Source organism: Saccostrea echinata, unplaced genomic scaffold (genome assembly GCF_033153115.1).
Source record: "Saccostrea echinata isolate AGI-Se365-2 ecotype Australia unplaced genomic scaffold, CSIRO_AGI_Sech_v1 ptg000033l, whole genome shotgun sequence".
NCBI lineage: Eukaryota > Metazoa > Mollusca > Bivalvia > Ostreida > Ostreidae > Saccostrea > Saccostrea echinata.
The window spans coordinates 3,893,359-3,913,587 of record NW_026889782.1 but is presented as its reverse complement, the minus strand read 5'-3'; the positions used below and the strand labels follow the sequence as shown (position 1 = coordinate 3,913,587).

Sequence of the window (20,229 nt, the reverse complement as noted above, 5' to 3'; positions counted from 1 at the left end):
CATTTCTTTTTAGTGGACATGGATTACTGTAAGTTTCATATTTCTGTAACATTCATAGTATGTAAATGCATTTCTTAACATGTTATTTTTACTGGGCCATTTTCTTTTGTGGATTGCTTGGGTTGTTTTTCTAGGTGTAGATTGGGCACCTTCAGCTGTATCCGTTATCTATAACAAGATGACCTGGAGAAGAGAAGAAATAAATAATATGGTCAGACATGACCCTGCTGTAAACCTATTGTGTACCTTCAGCATAAAAACTGATGAAAACTTGTTTTATGATGTATCTTGGTTCATAAATGGAACAAACGTACTTAATCAGACCGTTGATGTGTCTAGTAATTACACAGCAGTGCTATCGGCTTATGATATTCTGGAATTTAACAAGAAAATTGGATTAGATGTAAGTAATAATTATTGTTCATATATTACGTCGATAAAATGTCAAATGATTGATTGATTGTATGTTGTTTTACGTCCCATTCGAGAAATTGTCACTCATATAGAGACGTCACCTTATACCTGTGAAGGGCTTCAAATTTTGACCTTTACTCCGCACTCAGGGCCATTGAGCAGTGAGGGATCTTTATGTGCCAACGCCTGCCGTGACAAGGGCGTCGGTTTTTAAGGTCTCATCCGAAGGACCCGCAACTTTCACTTCAAAGTGCCGAACGCATGGCGAAGGAACAGTTGCTACCTATTTTTTATCGACTTAGGTCTGTCGAGGCTGAGATTCGAACTCACGATCTCCCGATCACGGAGCGAGCGCTCTACCGACTGAGCTACCGTGAACGGTGTCAAATGTTTATTGAAAATGTTTTTTACCCATATTCATTTAAAAGTTTGTTTCCATGTCCAATTAATTCAGATACATGTAGTTATATGAAAACATGTACGTTAATGATTAAAAAAATAGTTTTACTATTGTTCATATAGTTATATGTAATGTAACTTTTTTTCCATCTTTATAAGGTACACTGTAAAGTTGGAGCAAAACGAAAGAAGGAAAACCTCCCTTGTCGCACCAAAGTTGGAAATCCATTCTTCGCCGGAATACGTGTATGGATTTAATTGTAAAAGTTTTGGCATCATTTAAATAGGATTATTCCTTTTTAGCTCATCTGTAAGCTTAAGAGAAATTTTCTGATCACCCGTCGTCCGTACGTATTTCAAACTGTCCATTTGTAAACTTTTCACATTTTCAACTTCTTCCTAAGAACCAATGGGTAAATTTAATCAAGGTTGATTTTGACAAAGTATCCTTGGGTGAAGGGGACTTAAAATTATTAAAATCAAGGACCAAGCCTCCTTCTAAGGGCGCATAATCAAGAAAAGACAAAATAAGGGAGGGGTCATTTGATTTAAAAACTTTTCTCAGGAACCACTGGGCCAGAAAAGGAACTAAGGTTGAAGCTTCACGGGGTAGTATAAATACTAAATTCCAAATCCTGGCTTCCGGGGGTAGGGTGGGGTCACAATTGGAAACAAAATTCTACATCTAAATGTATAGGAGAAGTCTTCTTCTCAAGAATCACAAGACCAAATAAGGTGAATCTTATGTGAACGCCTTCGAGGTAGTGAACCTTCTAAATTATTCAAATCATGGCTTCCGGGTGTTTGGTGGAGCCTCAATAAGGTATAAAAGGAAATACAAGGGGGATATGATGAAGAACATAAGGGACAGCGTGACTCAGGTGAGCGTTGTGGCATATGGGCCTCTTTTTATGCTTTGTGTTTATATATTCTTTCATAAAATATCTTTTTGCAGGTAATAAATCCTAACATAGAATTGGAAAGAAAAGGGTCAGAAAACATTGCACTTGAAATGACAATACCGTTTGCTTCTGAATCGCTTTTTATAAATGGTGTTCTACAACCCGTTAGTGACCTTAACATCCACTTGGCTTTCGAAACAGGTGGCGCCTCTACAACCGGCGGTGGCGGTTCTTCTAACCACTGCGAAGTCAAAGTTAAAAGCTTTGGTTATCATGAGAAGCACAAATATGAAAACGGCGAATGGAGGCAAAAAATCTTTTTTCCTGTTTATAGCAAAGACACAGATGGTTACGTCATTAGTACTCACATGACCCTGCATTTGAAGACTGGCGGTACGAATGGGATTGGCAGTAAAATATTTGAACATGTTTCTTTGCAAGATATTTTGGTAAGTCCATTGACTTCATGAAAAAATGTTCAGCAGCCTCATTACATGAAGATCTTTCGGATTCTTGAAATAAAAATAAAAATTCAATTTAATTCGTAAGTTTTTAAAAGTTTTTAGAAAAATGATGAAAAGTTCGTGCAAGTTATACAATGTGTTTCAACATAGGTAATCAGAGATTACAGAGCTCACTTCAGTGAATGTTTCCTCTAATTCAGGCAAAATCCCACAATACACTAATAAACTAGTATCGTGCATCCCTATATAAATCATCCATGCAAGTTAGGTTCAGGAATGTTTTAAAGTTACTTGAAAATAGACCTCTAAAAATTTTATTCTCTTCATTCATCAAAAAAATGTAGGTCAGATCCAGCATCTGAAACAGGATTTGTAGTGTTCATCTCATGATACGTCATATTTGCAAGTTTCTTCCAGGTAGGTCTAATAATTGCTTAAGCTAGGCCTACTCCAAAAAACGTTAACCTAGTCACTTTTTCTGGAAAATGTAGGTCAAATCAATCATTAGAAGCAAGTCTGGAAGTGTGTATCAATAAATACATCTTCAGTGCAAAGGTGGTTAGAATAAGACTTTTAGTCACGAACGAAAATAACTGCTCCAAAAAACTTTAACCTGGTCACTCATTTGGTAATGTAGGTCAAATTTAGCTTCCGAAGAGAGTCCAGTAGTGCGCATTTTTGTAATGGGTCCAGATAGTACAAACAGTTATTTTAGATTGAACCTGCTCCAAAAAAATTTTAGCCTAATCACTCATCTGAAAAAAGTAGTTCAGATCAGCATCTGAATCAAGCCTGACAGCATGTATCCTTAGAAGAAATCATCCATGCAAGTTCAGTCCACATAGGACATATACCTTCTTTGAAATGTGACCTGCTTCAAAAACTTTAAACTGGTCGCTCATCCGGAAAATGTAGATCATATCCAGCATCCGAAACAAGTTTCATAGTGTGCATCCTAAGATGTATCATCCATGTTTGGTCAACATAGGGCTTATCATCACTTTAGAATGAAACTGCTTTATTTAACCTTGTTACTCAGACGGAAAGAGTAGGTCAGGTCCAGTATCCGAAGCGAGCTTGGTAGTGTACATACTTTGATGTATCATTTATGCAAGTTAGTCAGCATATAGCCTATAGGCATTTGGAAATGAGACCTGGTCTAAAAACGTTCACCTGCTCATAAAAAGTAAACCTCCTCCAAAAACATAAATCTGATCATTCTTTAGCTGGAATTGCAGCATCCGAAACCTTGACTGGTATAATGATATATACAAGAAGCATCTTTCATGTATATCTGATTAATGTAGTGCATAGAAATACTTCAAAGAAATCTGCTCCAAAAAATTTTAACGTAGGACGCCGACGCCGAGGGTAGTCCCCCCCCCCCCCTTTTCACTTCACTGAGGTGAGCTAAAACACTCCTAAACGCAAAAACGTGAAAGAGATTGAAAGTCTCTCGTCTTGAAAACATACCTTCACATTTTTTTTAAAATCAAATATCAGTACTATAACAGAATTTCTTTTTCATGGTTCGATTCAACAAAGATATTTTCCCTAATGGTCGTCGCAAGAGTCAATCAACGGAAAACGGATTCAATTTCATCTATATTAAAGCTCATCTGTCAAAGAACGAACTTGTCATGATTTCTGATTCTTCTGAATCGGGTGTCTTTAATTTCTTGCGTTGATTAAAAACAAACCGTGTATATGTATAATGAAACTTATCAACTCTTTTTACAATAGTGTAATATAGTGCGTTTCAATGGATAAAGTAAAATGCCACTTAACGTCAATGTAAAATTCATTGTTTGTGAAACATAAACATAATAAATATATGTGTATTTCAAGTTTTCAATTTAACACTTATTGCGTAGATCATTAGAGTTGATGGATTCAGTAACAACTTGTTCTTTCTTCTATCTCATATCTTTAAATACATCTATATTTTAAAAACAATAAATTAAAGTTTTCTTACACATTTAGTCCGACTTTAAGTGAATCTGTATGCACACTATGATAAGATTGCATAATTCTATATATACACTTCTTATTTCAATTAAAAGTGTATTATGTGTGTGTATTTGGCTATTTTCCCCCATCAACATATTTGGCAGCATTGCACAAGTGAAAAAAAATCATTATACCTTAGTATTATACTTTACTGTGCTTTGATGATGATGGAAGCTGGCTATATTTTCCATAGATACGTGTATGGGATACTAACCAGCAATGGAAAGGACGATCATGTGGCGTACATGCAGACCCACACATGTATACATTTGATGGAGTGTAAGAATTAATGTTTGTCATTAGTCAGACAGCTTTAAAGAGTGAAATCAATATAAACTGCATCATAAAAGTTCATCTCTCTTTTTTTGGAGAACAGTACATGATCAATATCAGTAAAACACATCAGCATTTAAAATCACTTGCATATGCATAAGGCCTTTTCAGTTCTGCAAATTTCAAATAAAATGATTGCAATTTATTAAAAATACTCATTCACCGCAAATGTTGGGATTATTTTATATAAATGATATTTCTTTTTTATTTTTTATTGAACAATTCTTTTTTTAAACAGCCCATACGAATGTCAGACGTCAGGAGAGCTTATAAACTATAGGAATCAAGCTTATTTACAATGGGTAATCAGAAAAAAGTAGAAGGTTCAAGTGCTGTGTAACTTTAAGTAATCATTGAAATTAGACAAATATACGTAATTGTATATTAAATAATTCTATTGAATGACCTGAAACATAAAATAAAGACAGTAAAGTGTCACATACTTTTTGTAGCAAAAAATTTAAAACTTTTAATTCATGACATCTACTTAAAGATTCAGTCAAAACATCACCTTTGTTTCCCTTCATACAACGGTCCTTGGTGCGTCTGCGCAGTTGCAGCAAGAGCAGGAAGAGATGTTTTTCTAATGGATCTCTGTGGAGATAATGGCGTCATCAATTTTGAACTGTGTGAGGACAATAGTTTAAAAGTGACAAAAATTCATGACAAACACTATAAGGTATATTTTATTAATGGAAATAATTAAAATTAATAGAATTTCAATAATTTTAATATATTAATTTTTAAACTGAATTCCGAACCTTAAAGTCCCCGTTGCTGAATTATTTTTTTTTCAATTTACAATTTAGTGCGCACTGTCTATACCACTTTTATCTTCTTAAGCTAAGAGGCATACTGGTCTTAAAGGTAATTTAGTATTGTGCGGTTCAGCACCTATGTGAGAATAACAATTTTCTTGGAAACTCTGTAAGCATTTTCACTTTGATGCAGATTATATGTATATCCATATCTGATGCATGTACTAACTTGGCACAACCATTAGGCTTGACGCTTTATGGTAGTAGACAATGATTTTATCAATATACCCCGCATTGGAAGTTGAGGTATACAGAATCAATTAAATCGTCTGCCTCTTAATTAAAATCATGTCCAGGTCATACAATATTTGAAGCGTTCTACTTTCCAATTTTCCCATACGCTCACCTTTTGCTTACTTTAACATTTATTTTGCAGACAACGTTCACTCATTGTTCAGTCTCTGTATCTTCATTGTCATTCCAAATTCCAAAATTAAAAGCATGATTTTATTATAATTGAAAAAGGAACGTGTTTGTACGAGTTAAAAGGATCTAGAATTTAAATTTTAATTATGGACTCATATTGAGTTCACAAATTTAATAAAAAATAATATCAACAATATTTATTAAATTACTTTTTAAAAAATATGTTGTTGCAATTATAGTTTATTAAAACTATTTTGAAAAATCACATCAAAATACAGAATATACCGGACACAGCATAATTGCCAAAATTATAACATAGTCATTTCATACTTTGCAAAGAACATTTAAAAAAATAAAATCTTAACGTTTTTCATAGGTCAATTATCAAAACGTATTATTACTTTCTTATAAGGATAATCCTCAAAAAACAATTAACACTAGACTAGTTGATATCATAAACAACTGTTTCTTCAATACAAATTGAACTCGGAAACTTTTCGTATCATGTGGTTGGTCATTTATAAGATAACTAATTCTACACGTACTCCAAGGTTCATATTTAAAGAATGCTCGAGATCCTCATAAATAAGTTATATAATAATTTTGGAGCAAGGGTCTTCCAACAATCTGTTGGATAACCGTCACGGTAGCGCAGTCGGTAGAGCGCTCGCTCCGTGATCGGAAGGTCGTGTGTTCGAATCACGACCGCGACTGACCAAAGTCGATAAAAAATTGGTGGCAACTGTTACTTTGCCAAGCAGTCGGCACTTTGAAGTGAAAGTTGCGGGTCTTTCGGATGAGACCTTAAAAACCGAGGCCCCGTGTCACGGTAAGTATTGGCACGATAAAGATCCCTCACTGCTCTATAGCCCTGAGTACCGAGTAAAGGTCTAAATTTAAAGCCATTCACCTGTATATGTTGACGTCTCTTTATGAATGAAAAAATTCTCGATAGCGACGTAAAACAACATTAATTCAATCAATCAATGGCGTTTATGTCCCCCGACTTACTGATACTAACGACCATGCTTAGAGAACGATAATTTTTGAAACCGAGGCAGGTCACTTACAAATAACTTGATGTTGCAAAGTTTTCAAAAACCTAGTTTAAAGTCAGCATTTCGTAAATTCTATGCTCGTTCTATTGACCATAGAAGACAATTTAGCTATCACTTCAACTCCCTGATTAATGCAGTTCGAGGTCGATGTGGCCAGTCGGCAGGAGTTGTGAACTCATCCTAGGCACTGCGTTCCATTTCTGGTATTTCCAGGAGTCCGCGTTTTTGTACTGTTAACTATATGTTTTGTTTCAGTGAACTATGAGATCGAATTTTGCTTAGAAAATTTAGAAACTTAGAAATAGTTCTTTTTCAACATATATTTTTTTCTTGTATAGTTAATCTTATGATTACCTTCGAGATGTCATTTCCAGGTGCATTTTCCAACCGGTACATCCCTCTCTATTTACATAATGGAATGGAATGGGTATTTTAACATAAATTTGGACATCGTTCCTTCCACGTTAGATGTAAGGAAGGCTGATGGTTTATGTGGATACTTTGACGGTGTAAAAGAAAATGACTTTAAAAGAAGGGACAGCAACATCAGAGATAGTATTAACTTGATGTTTCCAAACAATTTCTCTGACTCTTGGAGGTAAATATCAAAATATTTTAGAAACATAATTCAAGAACCATTATTATTAAAAAAGATGTACCATTTAAAACTTTTTGCAGCACTGTTTATGCTTAAAAAAAAGAAAGCGGAGCTTAATTTATCCGGACATTTTTTGCTGTAAGATCACTTCACCCTTCAAAATGAAAATGAATTAAATAAAATTTTAAGCAGTAAAGAAGTTTTTGATTACGACGCAAGATTAATACCACACAGCAAGGTATAAACAAGTAGAAAATCACAGTGCACTTGTTGACACGATGTCATCCAATTGGTTAAGTTGGACGCATTTAAATGAGGTTTACAGCGGATCAAGTACTTATTTCACATTGAAAATGAATATAATTTTGAAAGAGAATAAATTACAATGTTAACCTTCGTTAAATGCCATAATTATATTCAAATTGAGAGAGTGTATTACATTTATTCCATCGTAATTTGTTTACACATTTTGAACACCGATATACCTCGTTTATCCATCGTCTTGCAAGGTCAATCACTTTAAGTTACAAAATGAGTCAAAATCATGCGTTTCCTTGAAGATATATCATAACGCTAAAGATGTATGAAAAATATTATCATAGCGAAGATATAATAAATTAAACTGTAATGACTGAAAAATATAAGTGCCGGAACAACAAAGGTTACACTTGTGTTGTACCGATAATCAGAGAACATCGATTGTCAACGAAAAATATGCTACCGATTCCGATGATCGATTTTTATTTTTCATAATTTATCATCGGAAACGTACTTTGTATAAAATGCAATCTGGAATAATCCGTTCCCGGTTTAAAATTCATTTCATAGTAATGAAAGAATATTGCGCCTAATGTGTTACAAAGCGAAATAGCAAAAAGCAGAGGTGATTAGGAACCCAAACGTGCATATGTGGAAAGTTTGAAAGAAGCAAAACATCAAAGAAAACAATATATTATATATTTTATATATTCATGATAAAGAAATAATACATGTATGAAATACTTGTAATAGTCTTCTTTTTATATACAGAACTATGACATCCGATTATAATCGGTAAAATTGCATCGGAAGCAGTAACCGATTCCGACCGATGATCGATTTTGAAAATTAACCGATGTCCCAACACAAGGTTACACTTACCGTCTCTGTTATTCATATCTAGCGTATACTTGGCAACAACATTGAATTTGAACATACAAACGTGAGAAATACATGTTCTTATAATTTTTTTGATTGTATAAATATATACGATACAAGATTGTATAAGATATTATAGGTGTAAAAGATTGTATAAAATTTCTTGGTCTACAGACATTTATTTTTTTTTTTTTTTTTTTGGAACGTGAGATCATGGTCACTTCTTCAAACTGTCTCAGACCTTACTACCCTTCCGCTTTTGGCGTAATTCTTCTGCTTTTTACCAAAAATACGCTGTTACGTATGAAATATAATTTTACGCTTTTAATAGAGGATTTCGATTCTTCACGATATGCTTATTTACGATACAAAAAAAAATACTATTATACATTGTAGTTTTAAAGAAGCCTTTTTAAAACGGATGGCATGTCAAAGATTAGAAAACTATTGAATGAAATGTGCAATAAATAAAGTCGGTTTAATTTTCAATTCACTTTATTCTTACATTGCTTAGAACAACATAGAAAGAAGTAAATATATAGAAAACAAAAACTACATTGAGCAATAATGTAGAAGTTATATTAACATGGAAATGAAGCTCTGAATTATATGATTTGCTAGAATTTAACCAAACGTTCATTAAGCATGTAAGTTTAAATAAGTTTGATATGACTGCATTTAGGTTACCAGTTTTACAACACATAGACTTTTTGTCAATAAATAATGTGAAAGAGAAACATTCATGCTTGCTTTTTTGTACAATTACCGGTTTATCCAGGCACTGTAATATTATTACAAAATATCAAACTAGGGAAACATAAAGGATTACGCCTTTACCTTGAAATTCCACCAAAATGAGTATTGAAATTACACCCTCCCAATAAAAAGGGTAGGTAGGTCTGCTGTCTGCGCACGTGTACAATAAGGAGGAAGAAGTAAGGCAATATTTTTGTCTTGGGACAGACAAAAATTATTTTGTCTTCATAAAAGTGAAATTTTTTGGTTCCGAAACCTTTAATTTATTGAAATATAATACTTTCAGAAATTGAACAAATATTCACAGGTCATTCCTTAATTAAAACAATATAAATTTTCTCGTTTGTAAGTCACGGTTTGATTTTGATGTTTTAACATTTTTTGTTTTCAAACGCAGAAAAGATAAATATTTCTTGACTTGAAAGTTGCTGCTGCTGCTTTCATGAAATCACGAACGGTAGTTAATAAATCTGTTATAATTATTATTTAATTTTTGCAGTAATTTACATGTACAACACAATTCACTAGATTTCATACTTACACCTTAGCTGCAGATTTGTAGCTCGCTGGTTTAAAAATTGCGATGAATGACCAGAGGGCTACCATACTATCCTTTGAGAAAATAAATGGTATATTATAGCACCCAAAACAGTGCGGATTTTCACGATTTATTTCTGTGTATACTATAACTGCTATCTCAAAATATTCTTTGACTACTTTCACAATGAAATATATTGATAACGAACAGTATTCAAGCTCACAAGTCCATTCAATTTGTACAAATCTGGACAAAAGCAAACACGGACCTCTAAACCACCAATTGTTGAGAATCAGGTGCCATGAAGAGTGAGCACCCCCTGCCGACCGGTCACACTCGCCGTGTTCTCCATGCCATGATCAGGAAAAACACAAAAAAATCTGTAGACAATTATGTATGTAAAAAATGACCTAACAATAAGAATGAAAAACACCAGTCAGCATTTGTATTAATGATAGATTGTATTTGCTGAAAGGGTCATTGTATCGACCATAGAACTTGCAAAATTATGACTTTCATTGAGACTGTTGATATTCCTGTTTCTTCCACCTGTGTCAAGAGCTCGCCTCGTCTAAGAAATAGTTCGTGTGTAGAGCATGCTCTTTCGTATCACATCAACTTAGAGACATACATGTAAACCCCATATGCAGGTGATAGGGGTAAATCGCTAAAAAAAAATTCTAAAAAAAAGAACTTAAAACGAAGGGAAGTTGACGATTAAAAAAGTTAAAAGTCATCACATTTATCATAAATCTTTGTCGTTACATTCATCTCAAATTTGACATAAGGATACGTCATAGGAATACGCAAGTCAAGTTAATTTGGTCAGGGTTCGATGATTTTTGACAGAGTTATCCCGCTAGAACTTAGAAAAAAAACATTTTCAGTTTTTACTCTAACTTTTATAGGGATGTATATATAAGGTTGGAATAGCATATGCAGGTATTTTACCAGAAAATATAGGTCAAGTTTGAATTAAGTCGTGGTTCGATGACTATCCACAGAGTTAATCCTCTTGAAATTAGAAAAAAAAAAAGAAGAAGAAATTTGGCTGCCTGCGGGGGCATTCGTGGCGTTGCGACATATTTAGTTTGATCTTTTATTAGACTGAACGCGATAACCACTATGCCACGAAGTCTTCTTTTATGTAATTTAAATAATCGAGTTTGTCGAAGCGTAAATTTCGTTTCGGAAATGTTCGATTTTCATATAGAATGGGTTCAGACTCCATTTGTTGGAAACAAATTTACCTTTCTGTCATATAAACGTTAATGCAGAATGGAGACTTAACCCATTCATATTCAAAAATCACTTATTGTGGCTCCGATAAACCCATTTTCCAGCAAAAAGTGCTTCACTTGCAACTTTATCAATAAAATATAAAATATAAATATTATAATTTAAAAAAAAACATATAGACGACACAAAACGCAAACGTTACAAACATTTAGACTGACAATTGAAACATCTCAGACTTTACATAAGAAAACATTTTATAAGTTTAGTTCTTACCGGGACACACACACAAGTAAGAATACAAAAATTACTATCTGTATGGAATTTACACTGAGTGATACGTCTAACCGGTTCAATGGTTAGGATAGGAGTGCGGGTCGTTAGTAAGAAAAAGCGGGAATTTAGTGAATAGAATTGTAAAGTCATGTGACCGTTTGTCCAGTGTCTAAAAATACCAATGCCACAATCACACAGTCTTTCATACCACATACTCACATATATGAAAGCAGCGCAAATTGCATTTAATATTTTAATAATACATAACTCTGGTTACATAACTTTTCCATGAACTTTTAAAAAGAGCTGGAATTATCCTCGCCTTGTACGCCCCCTTTCTTTCTAAAATATTAAGAAATTGTAAACTTCAGAAGATATGAAAAATTCCAACTTTCTGCAACCATACTGTTTTTAAATCTATAAAACAAGCCAATATTGTGAATGTTTGAATAAAAATAGAATTTTGGGGTTCAACGTATTCATTTTACTTACTGTTTATTGTAAGGAAATGATTGAATTAAACGAACCTCTCAGAAGTCCATTGTCGCCCGCGTGGCGCACGCAGTTGTTAGAACGTCTGCTCTAGAACCGCGGAGTAAGGAGCTGATCTTTACGTCACGGTTTCGAATCCACTACGGGATGTGGAGACCGGTCCTTCGGATTAGACCGTATAAACCGAAGTCCCGTATCGTAGAAGGTGTTAGCAAGAAAAAGACCCCTCACTGCTCAATGGCCACGAGTGCCAAGTACACATGTATAAATTTGCAATCATCATCCGGTAAGTGTTGGCATCTCCATATGTGTGAAAATTCTCGAGAGGGACAAACAAACAAACAAACTATTTATCACTTTACAAATTGTATGCAAAACAATGGCAAACCTCTAAAAAAGAGGTGGGATCAGGTGCCATGGAGAAATGAGCACCCCTTTCATACAGTATCTATTTGTACATAACTACGCTCCGTCGGTATCTTTTAGTATGGCTTCACAGTGCTGGGTTGAAAGAATATTATTCTTTATTGCAATATGTCTTTTGGTTGGTTTATAGAATACCGATCAATGAGAATCTCTTGAGTGGCGACAGTTCCATTTACAGCAAATTAGAATCCTTATCTACCATTCAAGTCCCCCATTGCACGTGTACCGAAAGTGGTAAAACAGAATGCTCCTATAGCACATTCACGCCCTCTTATTCAAACCAAGGGAAACAATACACCTGTAACATTCATCTGATGAAAACCAGAAGGCGTAAGCGTGACATATCTTGGGAAAATACATTTCAGGAGCCTTTAGTGGTAATTAAGGTAATTTATATAAATGGCAACACCATAGACAAAGGATTCATTTGCAAATTTAAAGAAAAAATTGTCCTCAGTATTCTTGATATAAGTTAAGTGTAAAAATATTATACCACTATAACTTGAAGCACATTTCTTTTCAGAGAAGCAAACGTGCAGTTACGTATGTGCAAACAGAGGATTATGCTCAGGCTGTCTGTTTAAAGGCTTTTAATGATTCTACGGAATACAGGACTTGCCAGCAGTATGTCACCGACCTTAGTAATGTTACTTTGTCCAACTGTATTCAGGACCTTAAGGTAAAAACACAATAACAGACACGTTGTGTTGATTCTTGTTATTTCTCTGATTGAACTTTATAACCAGTATTTAACATGTAATTTTTTTTTAATTGTGTTTTGATAAGTCTATAATTGACAATTTTTTGTAATGTCATTTTGAATCTAGGTTATATGATTTCCCATATGCATTTTAAAAAAAAATGTATGTTTTGCATATTTTCTATATTAATTCAATGATCGTTCTAATCCTTTATTGCCCCTTTGAATATATATAAATATATATAAATATATATATATATATATATATATATATATATATATATATATATATATATATATATATATATATATATTGTACAGGTTTCATTTTTATTGTACAATACTGTATTACATTATCAATATTTGAATTGTCCCTTCTATTGTATTGAATAAGTATTAGAACAACATCCCATCCCCAAAAAATGATTACAACTGGAACAAATGCTTCAAAGTATTAAAAGTTAAACATTATAAATGGAAAAGCTAAAATATTGCATTACTTGCAAAAAATCTTACTTGGTTTGATTTTAATTTATTTCGGTGTTACATAAATGTATAGATTTCTGCGACTCCACTTGTTTTTATGGAATCGGTCGAAACTATTGAAACTATTTTTTCGTAAAATTTTAATTTTCTTCTTTGAAATGTATGCTATTCCTGTTTTGAAAATGTTTGCTAACTTAGTTACAATTCTTTAGATGACAGGTGATGACAACCTGACACAAATTCATGTAGAAGCTGCTTTAGAGCAATGCACAACGTTCGTTTTGTTAAATGCCACACTTCAGGAAACAGAACCTAATGTCACTTACACAATACAAAATCTCTGTCCTAGTAATTGTAGCAGTCATGGAACATGCAGCGGAGGTAATATTATATGACTAGGTGTCATTAGTATTTACATATTATGCTTTGCGAAAAACCTGACTGGATATATAAACTTTTTTATTTTATGACAGAAATTATGGATGGGTCGCCTTGAATGAAAGTGAGGTCTCTTAATGCGGATAATATGTAGTTTAGAAATTAAAGAGATTTTTCAAAAAAAGGAGTGAAAATACCGAATCACAATTTGGAATTAATTTTATTTATTTTTTTTTAACTTCTATTTGATAATGCTTTATTAGGAAACTGTTCTTGTGACAGCGGACATGGAGGAAGTGACTGTTCCTTTGATTTACTCGGACCTCCCACATTAACAAGTGTTCCCAGTGCTGGTCTCTGTGATCTTTCTAGTAGAGACTGTAGCGAGGCTACTATGTTCGGAAAGTACTTTGTGGAAAATATGGGCTCACTGTGTTACGTTAATGTGAAACAAGTATGTATTTAAAGTGTGACTTCCTTTGTTAAACCTTTATTCATCCCTATCTTCTTCATCGAAACGAACATGAAACAAGCTAATTCAGAGAATTTGTATCCACCGCTTAGAGAGAAAAAAAGAGCATGCGCAGTTCTGGGGTTGGGGGTCGGACCCCCCCCCCCCCCTGGATTTGTACAATTATTAAATGTATACATGTAAATTGAAGCATATAAAAAATGCCAATATGGATAAAAAAAATTTGATTGCTTATTCCTTAAAATGTGTATAGAAGGTTTTTTTTATATAGAATATTTTTCACACTGTAATAATGATTTTATGAGTTTGTAAACACCAGACATCATAACTTTTTCATTTCACATGTTAAGTACTATCATTTAGTTAATAAAAAAAATAAAAATGAGAAAAAAGGATCGTCCGGGATTTGAACCCGGGTCTCTCGCTTGCTAAGCCAGCATCATACCCCTAGACCAAGGAGGCACTTGATTATACAGCAGATTAAATTCAAACATTAGGTCACATATGATGTTTATATTCACGTTCGATATTGTCAAAATTTAACACAATACACGTTGTCTAATTTAGCCTTTACTAAACAGTTCTAATAGATGTAATTAGAATATCAAGTCCGCCGACAACCTGTATTATACGTAATAACTCTCCACATGTCCCTGTGCTAAAAATAGTGCCAAGCGACTATTGATACAATAAATAAAGAAAAAAAGGGGCGGGACACTTTGAGAGAGGTGAGAGAGGCCATTGGGAGTTATGGTATAAAATTTCATTGCAAAAGCTTCTTGAGATATCGCCCGGAAACGAAAGTGTTACACACAGACGGAATTTATAAATTAACGACCTTGAACTTTAACCTTTTAACCTCAAAATCAATAGGGGTCTTCCTTAGGCCACAGGGAGTTGTTGTGTAAAACTCCATTGCAAAAGCTAAAAGAATTCGCGAGATACAGCGCGGAAACGAAAGTGTTAAAACAGACAGAATTTATGACCTTGACCTTTTGATCTCAAAATAAATAGGGTTATTCTTTAGGCCATAGGGAGTTGCTTTGCAAAATTTCATTGCGAAAGCTCAAAGGGTTCTTGAGATATCGCGCAGAAACGAAAGTGTTACAGACAGACAGAAATACAAACGGACGGACGGACAGAGAGACCCAAATTAATATCCCCCACTTTCAGTGAAGGCTGGGGAGAAATATTCTTGCTCGTAATTTCTATTTCAGGTAAACGTAAACCAAACAACAGTCACAGAAGAACACAAACAGGTACAGCTACAGGAGAGGACTTTGTTTGAGGGTTTCTGTCCTCATTCTGTTAACAGCTCTGGCTTGTGGATAACTGAAATAACGTTCAACATCTCCAATGATGGTCTGCGCTTCACTGATACATATGAAATTTATATCTACCAATCTGAATGTCAGGAGTATCATAATGAATCCGGAAATGTGTTTTTCACTTTAAAGGTAAGCTATACGATAGATTAATTATTTCCCACATTTTATATTGAACCAAAAATAAAATTATCAGCAGAGTTGTATTTCAAAGCTAATTGTTCTTATTCTTCCCTTTAGTAAAGACGCAACATCCTTTAACCATTCTTTTTTCTACATCCCATTTTTTTTTAAACATATTGTTGAAACTGTTGAAAATATGGCATTTGCTGCAAGAGATTTAGTTGACAATTTGACTTGTGATCGGGCGATTTTCAATGAGTTTAATCAGAAGCAAACGGCTGAAAATCATAGGAATTATATTTTTTTTCTTTTTGCTATAATTTTTTTTATCCTTTATATAAGATGATCTAGATTAGATCAATTGAATTGATGTCATAAAATCTTCCAATACTCATTCAGTTTTCGTTCAATTGTAGCATTGCTTCTGTGATTAATGTTACCTATAAAACACTGGTTATTTTCTATGGTCTTCCCTTTTGGTTAATGGGATCGTTTTCTCCTGGGTTTAAGCTCCTGATAGATTTCTCATCAAATAACATTCAATCTGTTGCACAAATACCCGCTTCTCCTATGAAAGGTGTACTTTGAGAATTTAAGGAAAAAATTCCCAATTAGTTTGATAATACGGAAAGTTTGCGGGGATGGTTCAGCGGAGGGAAATTGGTATGGATGGTGTCCTGTGAGAGTTTCTTAGAAAAGAGGGTTATATTTTTTGATATGGGGATGATACCGGCGGATGTTGATGGTATTCATAGAATCATATTTATTGTATGATATTATTGGACGAATCCTTTCACATATAGTCCATTTTGGTGTGTTGTCCTCGAGGACAGCAATACTGCACACTACGTCCAAATCGTGTCAACAGAAATCTGGATCTTGATTCCACTCAACCTACACTTGTATTAGATTTTAAAATTTTTTTTTCTAAAGGTCAAGTGCTTACTTAAGATGGTATTCTTCCAGTGTTGTAGGATATTAGTCGGCCTGTTCCTTTCATAAGTTGTCTTTATCTTCAAAATCTTAACCAGACGTTAGAAAACAAGATGCTCTGTAGCGGAAAATGAAGAAGACATTAAAAGAATTAACCGTTGGGGGTAATTTTGAAAAGTTGGTCAAGCTCAAGGCTGGAATATTTTCACCATGGCTTACAGGAGCAGTGCGCATGCCAATAGCAATAACTTACCTCTCAAGGGTCAAAAAATATGTTGTATTATCTGCATTATGAAATATTTTGAAAAGCTGATAACGAGGTTGGTAACAATGGTATTTTACAAGGCTCTATTGCCAAGCAATACATTATCAAAGTAAACAAAAATCTCTTAACGGCGCAGGGTAAAATATTCCAAAATGATGATTTATCAGTATACAAAATGAATATTTATTTTAATTCTTACGTTGATTTAGTATACCCCTTAAAAAAGAAACCAGAGAGTGAAATATACGGAGATAATGAACAGTATTCAAGCTCACAAGTTCATTCAAACGATACAAATCAGGAGAGAGCAAGCACAGGCCTCTAAAACAGCAGAGGTGGGATCAGGTACCATAGAGTAGTAAGCATCCCCAGCCAACCGGTCACTCGCGCCGTATGCTTCTTGTCAAGATCGGGATGAAACAGAAAACATCCGTAGACAATTCAGTGTGCAAGTAACAATTAGTATGAACGCTTTACACGTTTTTCATCGGATATTCTACTAGAAAAAGAATGTCGATTTGAAACTAACAGTTAAACTATATTATACATGTGATGACATCAACTTTTCTATCAACAACTCCCTTCATTTATGTAGCAATTTAGCATTTTTACCAGCATATAGAGTTTATGTCTCTAAATTTATCCTATTCCGAAGAACATGTTCTACATATGAGCTATTTCTAAAACAAGTCGAGTTTATGACAAATAAGTTGATGATACATGAATATCAACAGTCTCAATTAAAGTTAATATTTCGCAAATTCTCTGGTCGGTACAATTACCTTGTTAGCAAACACAATCTATCGTTAAGTCGAATGTTTACTGACCTTCCTCATACAATATTAAGCTCCCTTTTCACACTATTTTCTATATGGCTTTTTCCGCTTATACGATCACTACAAGGCGCACATTGTAGGTGTGGCCAGTCGAAAGAGAATGCTTACTCCTCCATGACACCTGTATTTGCTCTCCGCAGAATCTGTATTGTTTTAATAGACTTGTGAATTTTTTCATTTGCCCTACAGGCGACAAATGCCTTATTCATTGTGAAGAAACCCCCAAAACATTACAGTATATGCCTGTAGAAAAAAACGACGCAGAGGGCTTAATTGTGGGGAAAAGTACCTTTCGACACGTTACTAAATGCATGTCTTCTGGTTTATGCAATAAACTGCCCTGAAGACTTAAGTAGAGTTTCTAGCTGAATGTTTTAGGTGCGATATGTTTGTATGATTTTATTCATTTTCATAGGAGAATTTTTGCTACATCGAAGGTATGTGTGTGCCCTTCATGGAAGAAAGCAGTGTAAACGAATGTTTGATGTGTAATACCACCGTTAGTCGGTACAATTGGACGGTATATGAATGTAAGCCTAAATTTCAGAGCAATACCCCTCTGTTTTAATAATACCAATATTTTTCTCTCTAAATATCGTATAGTTTAATTTAACGTTGAATTAAGGCATGAAATGATTATTGAACACTTTATACTAGTTCGATTTGAATCTAATTTCTTGCAGACTGTAAGCAAGGAACGATAACCGCCGACAATAAATCCTCCCTGTCTTCAGTCCAGCTTATGACTATTATTGTTGTCTTGTGTTCTCTCTGTGGATTTGCAGTATCCTTTATCACTGCTATAGTGATTTTTAAAACATGCAAGAAATTGTAAGTATATTGCATATCTCAATAAAGAAATATATTTTTAAATTGATTTAAGAAATGAAATAATGCATTTTATATGTAATTTAAAACAAAAGCCAAGTCAGTATAGATTCTGACACCAGCAGTATATATCAAAAAATAATTTTAATCGATATCATGTTTTGAGAAAATGTTAAAAATGACAATACCAACTTTACTGAAGCTAATTTATAGTCTATTTTTAATACTATCACGAAATACGTTGCATTAAAAAAATTGATTTGGATTTATCCCACCTCTAAATTTTCAGGTCACGTGTTTGCTCTGCTCCAAATTTGTATCGTTTCATTGGACTTTCGAGATTGAATAATGTTCGTTAATTATCTTCATATTTCATTTTATTGATATCGAAAGAAATTATCATCTAATATGTATAAAAAGAAGCCCGCTTCGATCAATTTGCTGGATTCTTTAGGAAATCAAGTCGTTGTATGATTTACAATCGTCAGTAAAATGTTTTTCATACAATCACGAAACATGTTTGAGATGACTCTTTATTTTTTTTTCTTCAGGAAAAACAGGAACCAGATCTTCGACACGAAAAAGTTGGACAACTGATAGGATATCCAGAGTTGACTTTCTGTGTTGCATAATATTTATCCCAAACAACTTAAATCTTTCGTTTTATGTTTTGAATCCCTGACATGCCTTACGAAACGAGATCAATTTAAAAGGAAAAGTAAAATAAATATTATGTCCTATTACTTTTCTTTAAAATATCATGGTGTTACATTGTCCACATATTTGTTTAAACTAACAACCAAATATAATCCTTTGCGATCAAGAAAAAGATGTATTCATATATTTTCTGTGAGGGGCTGTATGTGTCTGAAATTTATGTTGTGTATTTTTTTTTCGAACAAAGACCTATAAGAATCCATGCAAATGAAACAATTTGCAACATTCTTAACAAATTGTTTGTTGTATAGATTTCCCGATATATTTACATTTTTGTCCATTTTTATTCTTGAATTTATCTTTACTCACTCACAGCGTTTACCGATTATCAACCAATGGCTCAGGAAGCTTATCAAGCCTGAAAGATAATGACGCTAATGTTGTCTTTACCGTGGAATAATTTCAAGGATTGTCGGAGAGCAGAAATCCTTGAATTTTTATAAAGTTCACTTAAGTACATTTTGCATACAAGGCTTTGGCATCAAATGGCACTGAACGTGTCATAATGCCTTTAAAAGCATATCTGATAGAAACGTTCTGTGGATGAAGTCTTTTGGAATGCAAATGGACTAGATTTTAGTTATTCTTCAAAGTTTCTGACTTGCAGTAAGAAAATTTTGTGGAAGCCTTCATCGCCATGCACATAAAATTAAACACCACATAAGAGTTGGTTTACCGTCAGACACTTCAATCTTTAATAATATTTGGTAAAATACACCAACAATCTTTTCTTACCAAAGTAACTGTTAGTGTGATGATGCACAGTGGAACTTTTCTAATCCGGTCATCACTTATTCTAAAAAAAAAAATCGGCTAGATAAGAATTATTTCGGACTAGACAATATCTGAAACAATAAAATTTAACTGAAAGCGACTTAAATTTTAGATTGTATAAGGCAAGATTTCGGAAGGAATACGTAACATCCGAATTTTAGTTTCACTG

At 33.8% G+C, this 20,229-nt stretch overlaps 1 protein-coding gene across 1 annotated transcript; it reads left to right on the top strand.

Moving 5' to 3' along the window:
- The first annotated feature begins 18 nt into the window (after positions 1–18).
- On the top strand, positions 19–19,301 carry LOC133198033 (von Willebrand factor D and EGF domain-containing protein-like). Its single transcript, XM_061334188.1, has 16 exons — positions 19–28; positions 135–403; positions 973–1,059; positions 1,769–2,164; positions 4,383–4,468; positions 4,761–4,824; positions 5,016–5,201; positions 7,139–7,362; positions 12,354–12,609; positions 12,747–12,902; positions 13,622–13,790; positions 14,051–14,241; positions 15,477–15,716; positions 18,157–18,271; positions 18,425–18,572; positions 19,121–19,301. Exons 1-16 carry the CDS (start codon positions 19–21, stop codon positions 19,164–19,166), a joined length of 2,643 nt encoding a protein of 880 aa, XP_061190172.1. The 3' UTR covers positions 19,167–19,301.
- Positions 19,302–20,229: the final 928 nt, after the last annotated feature.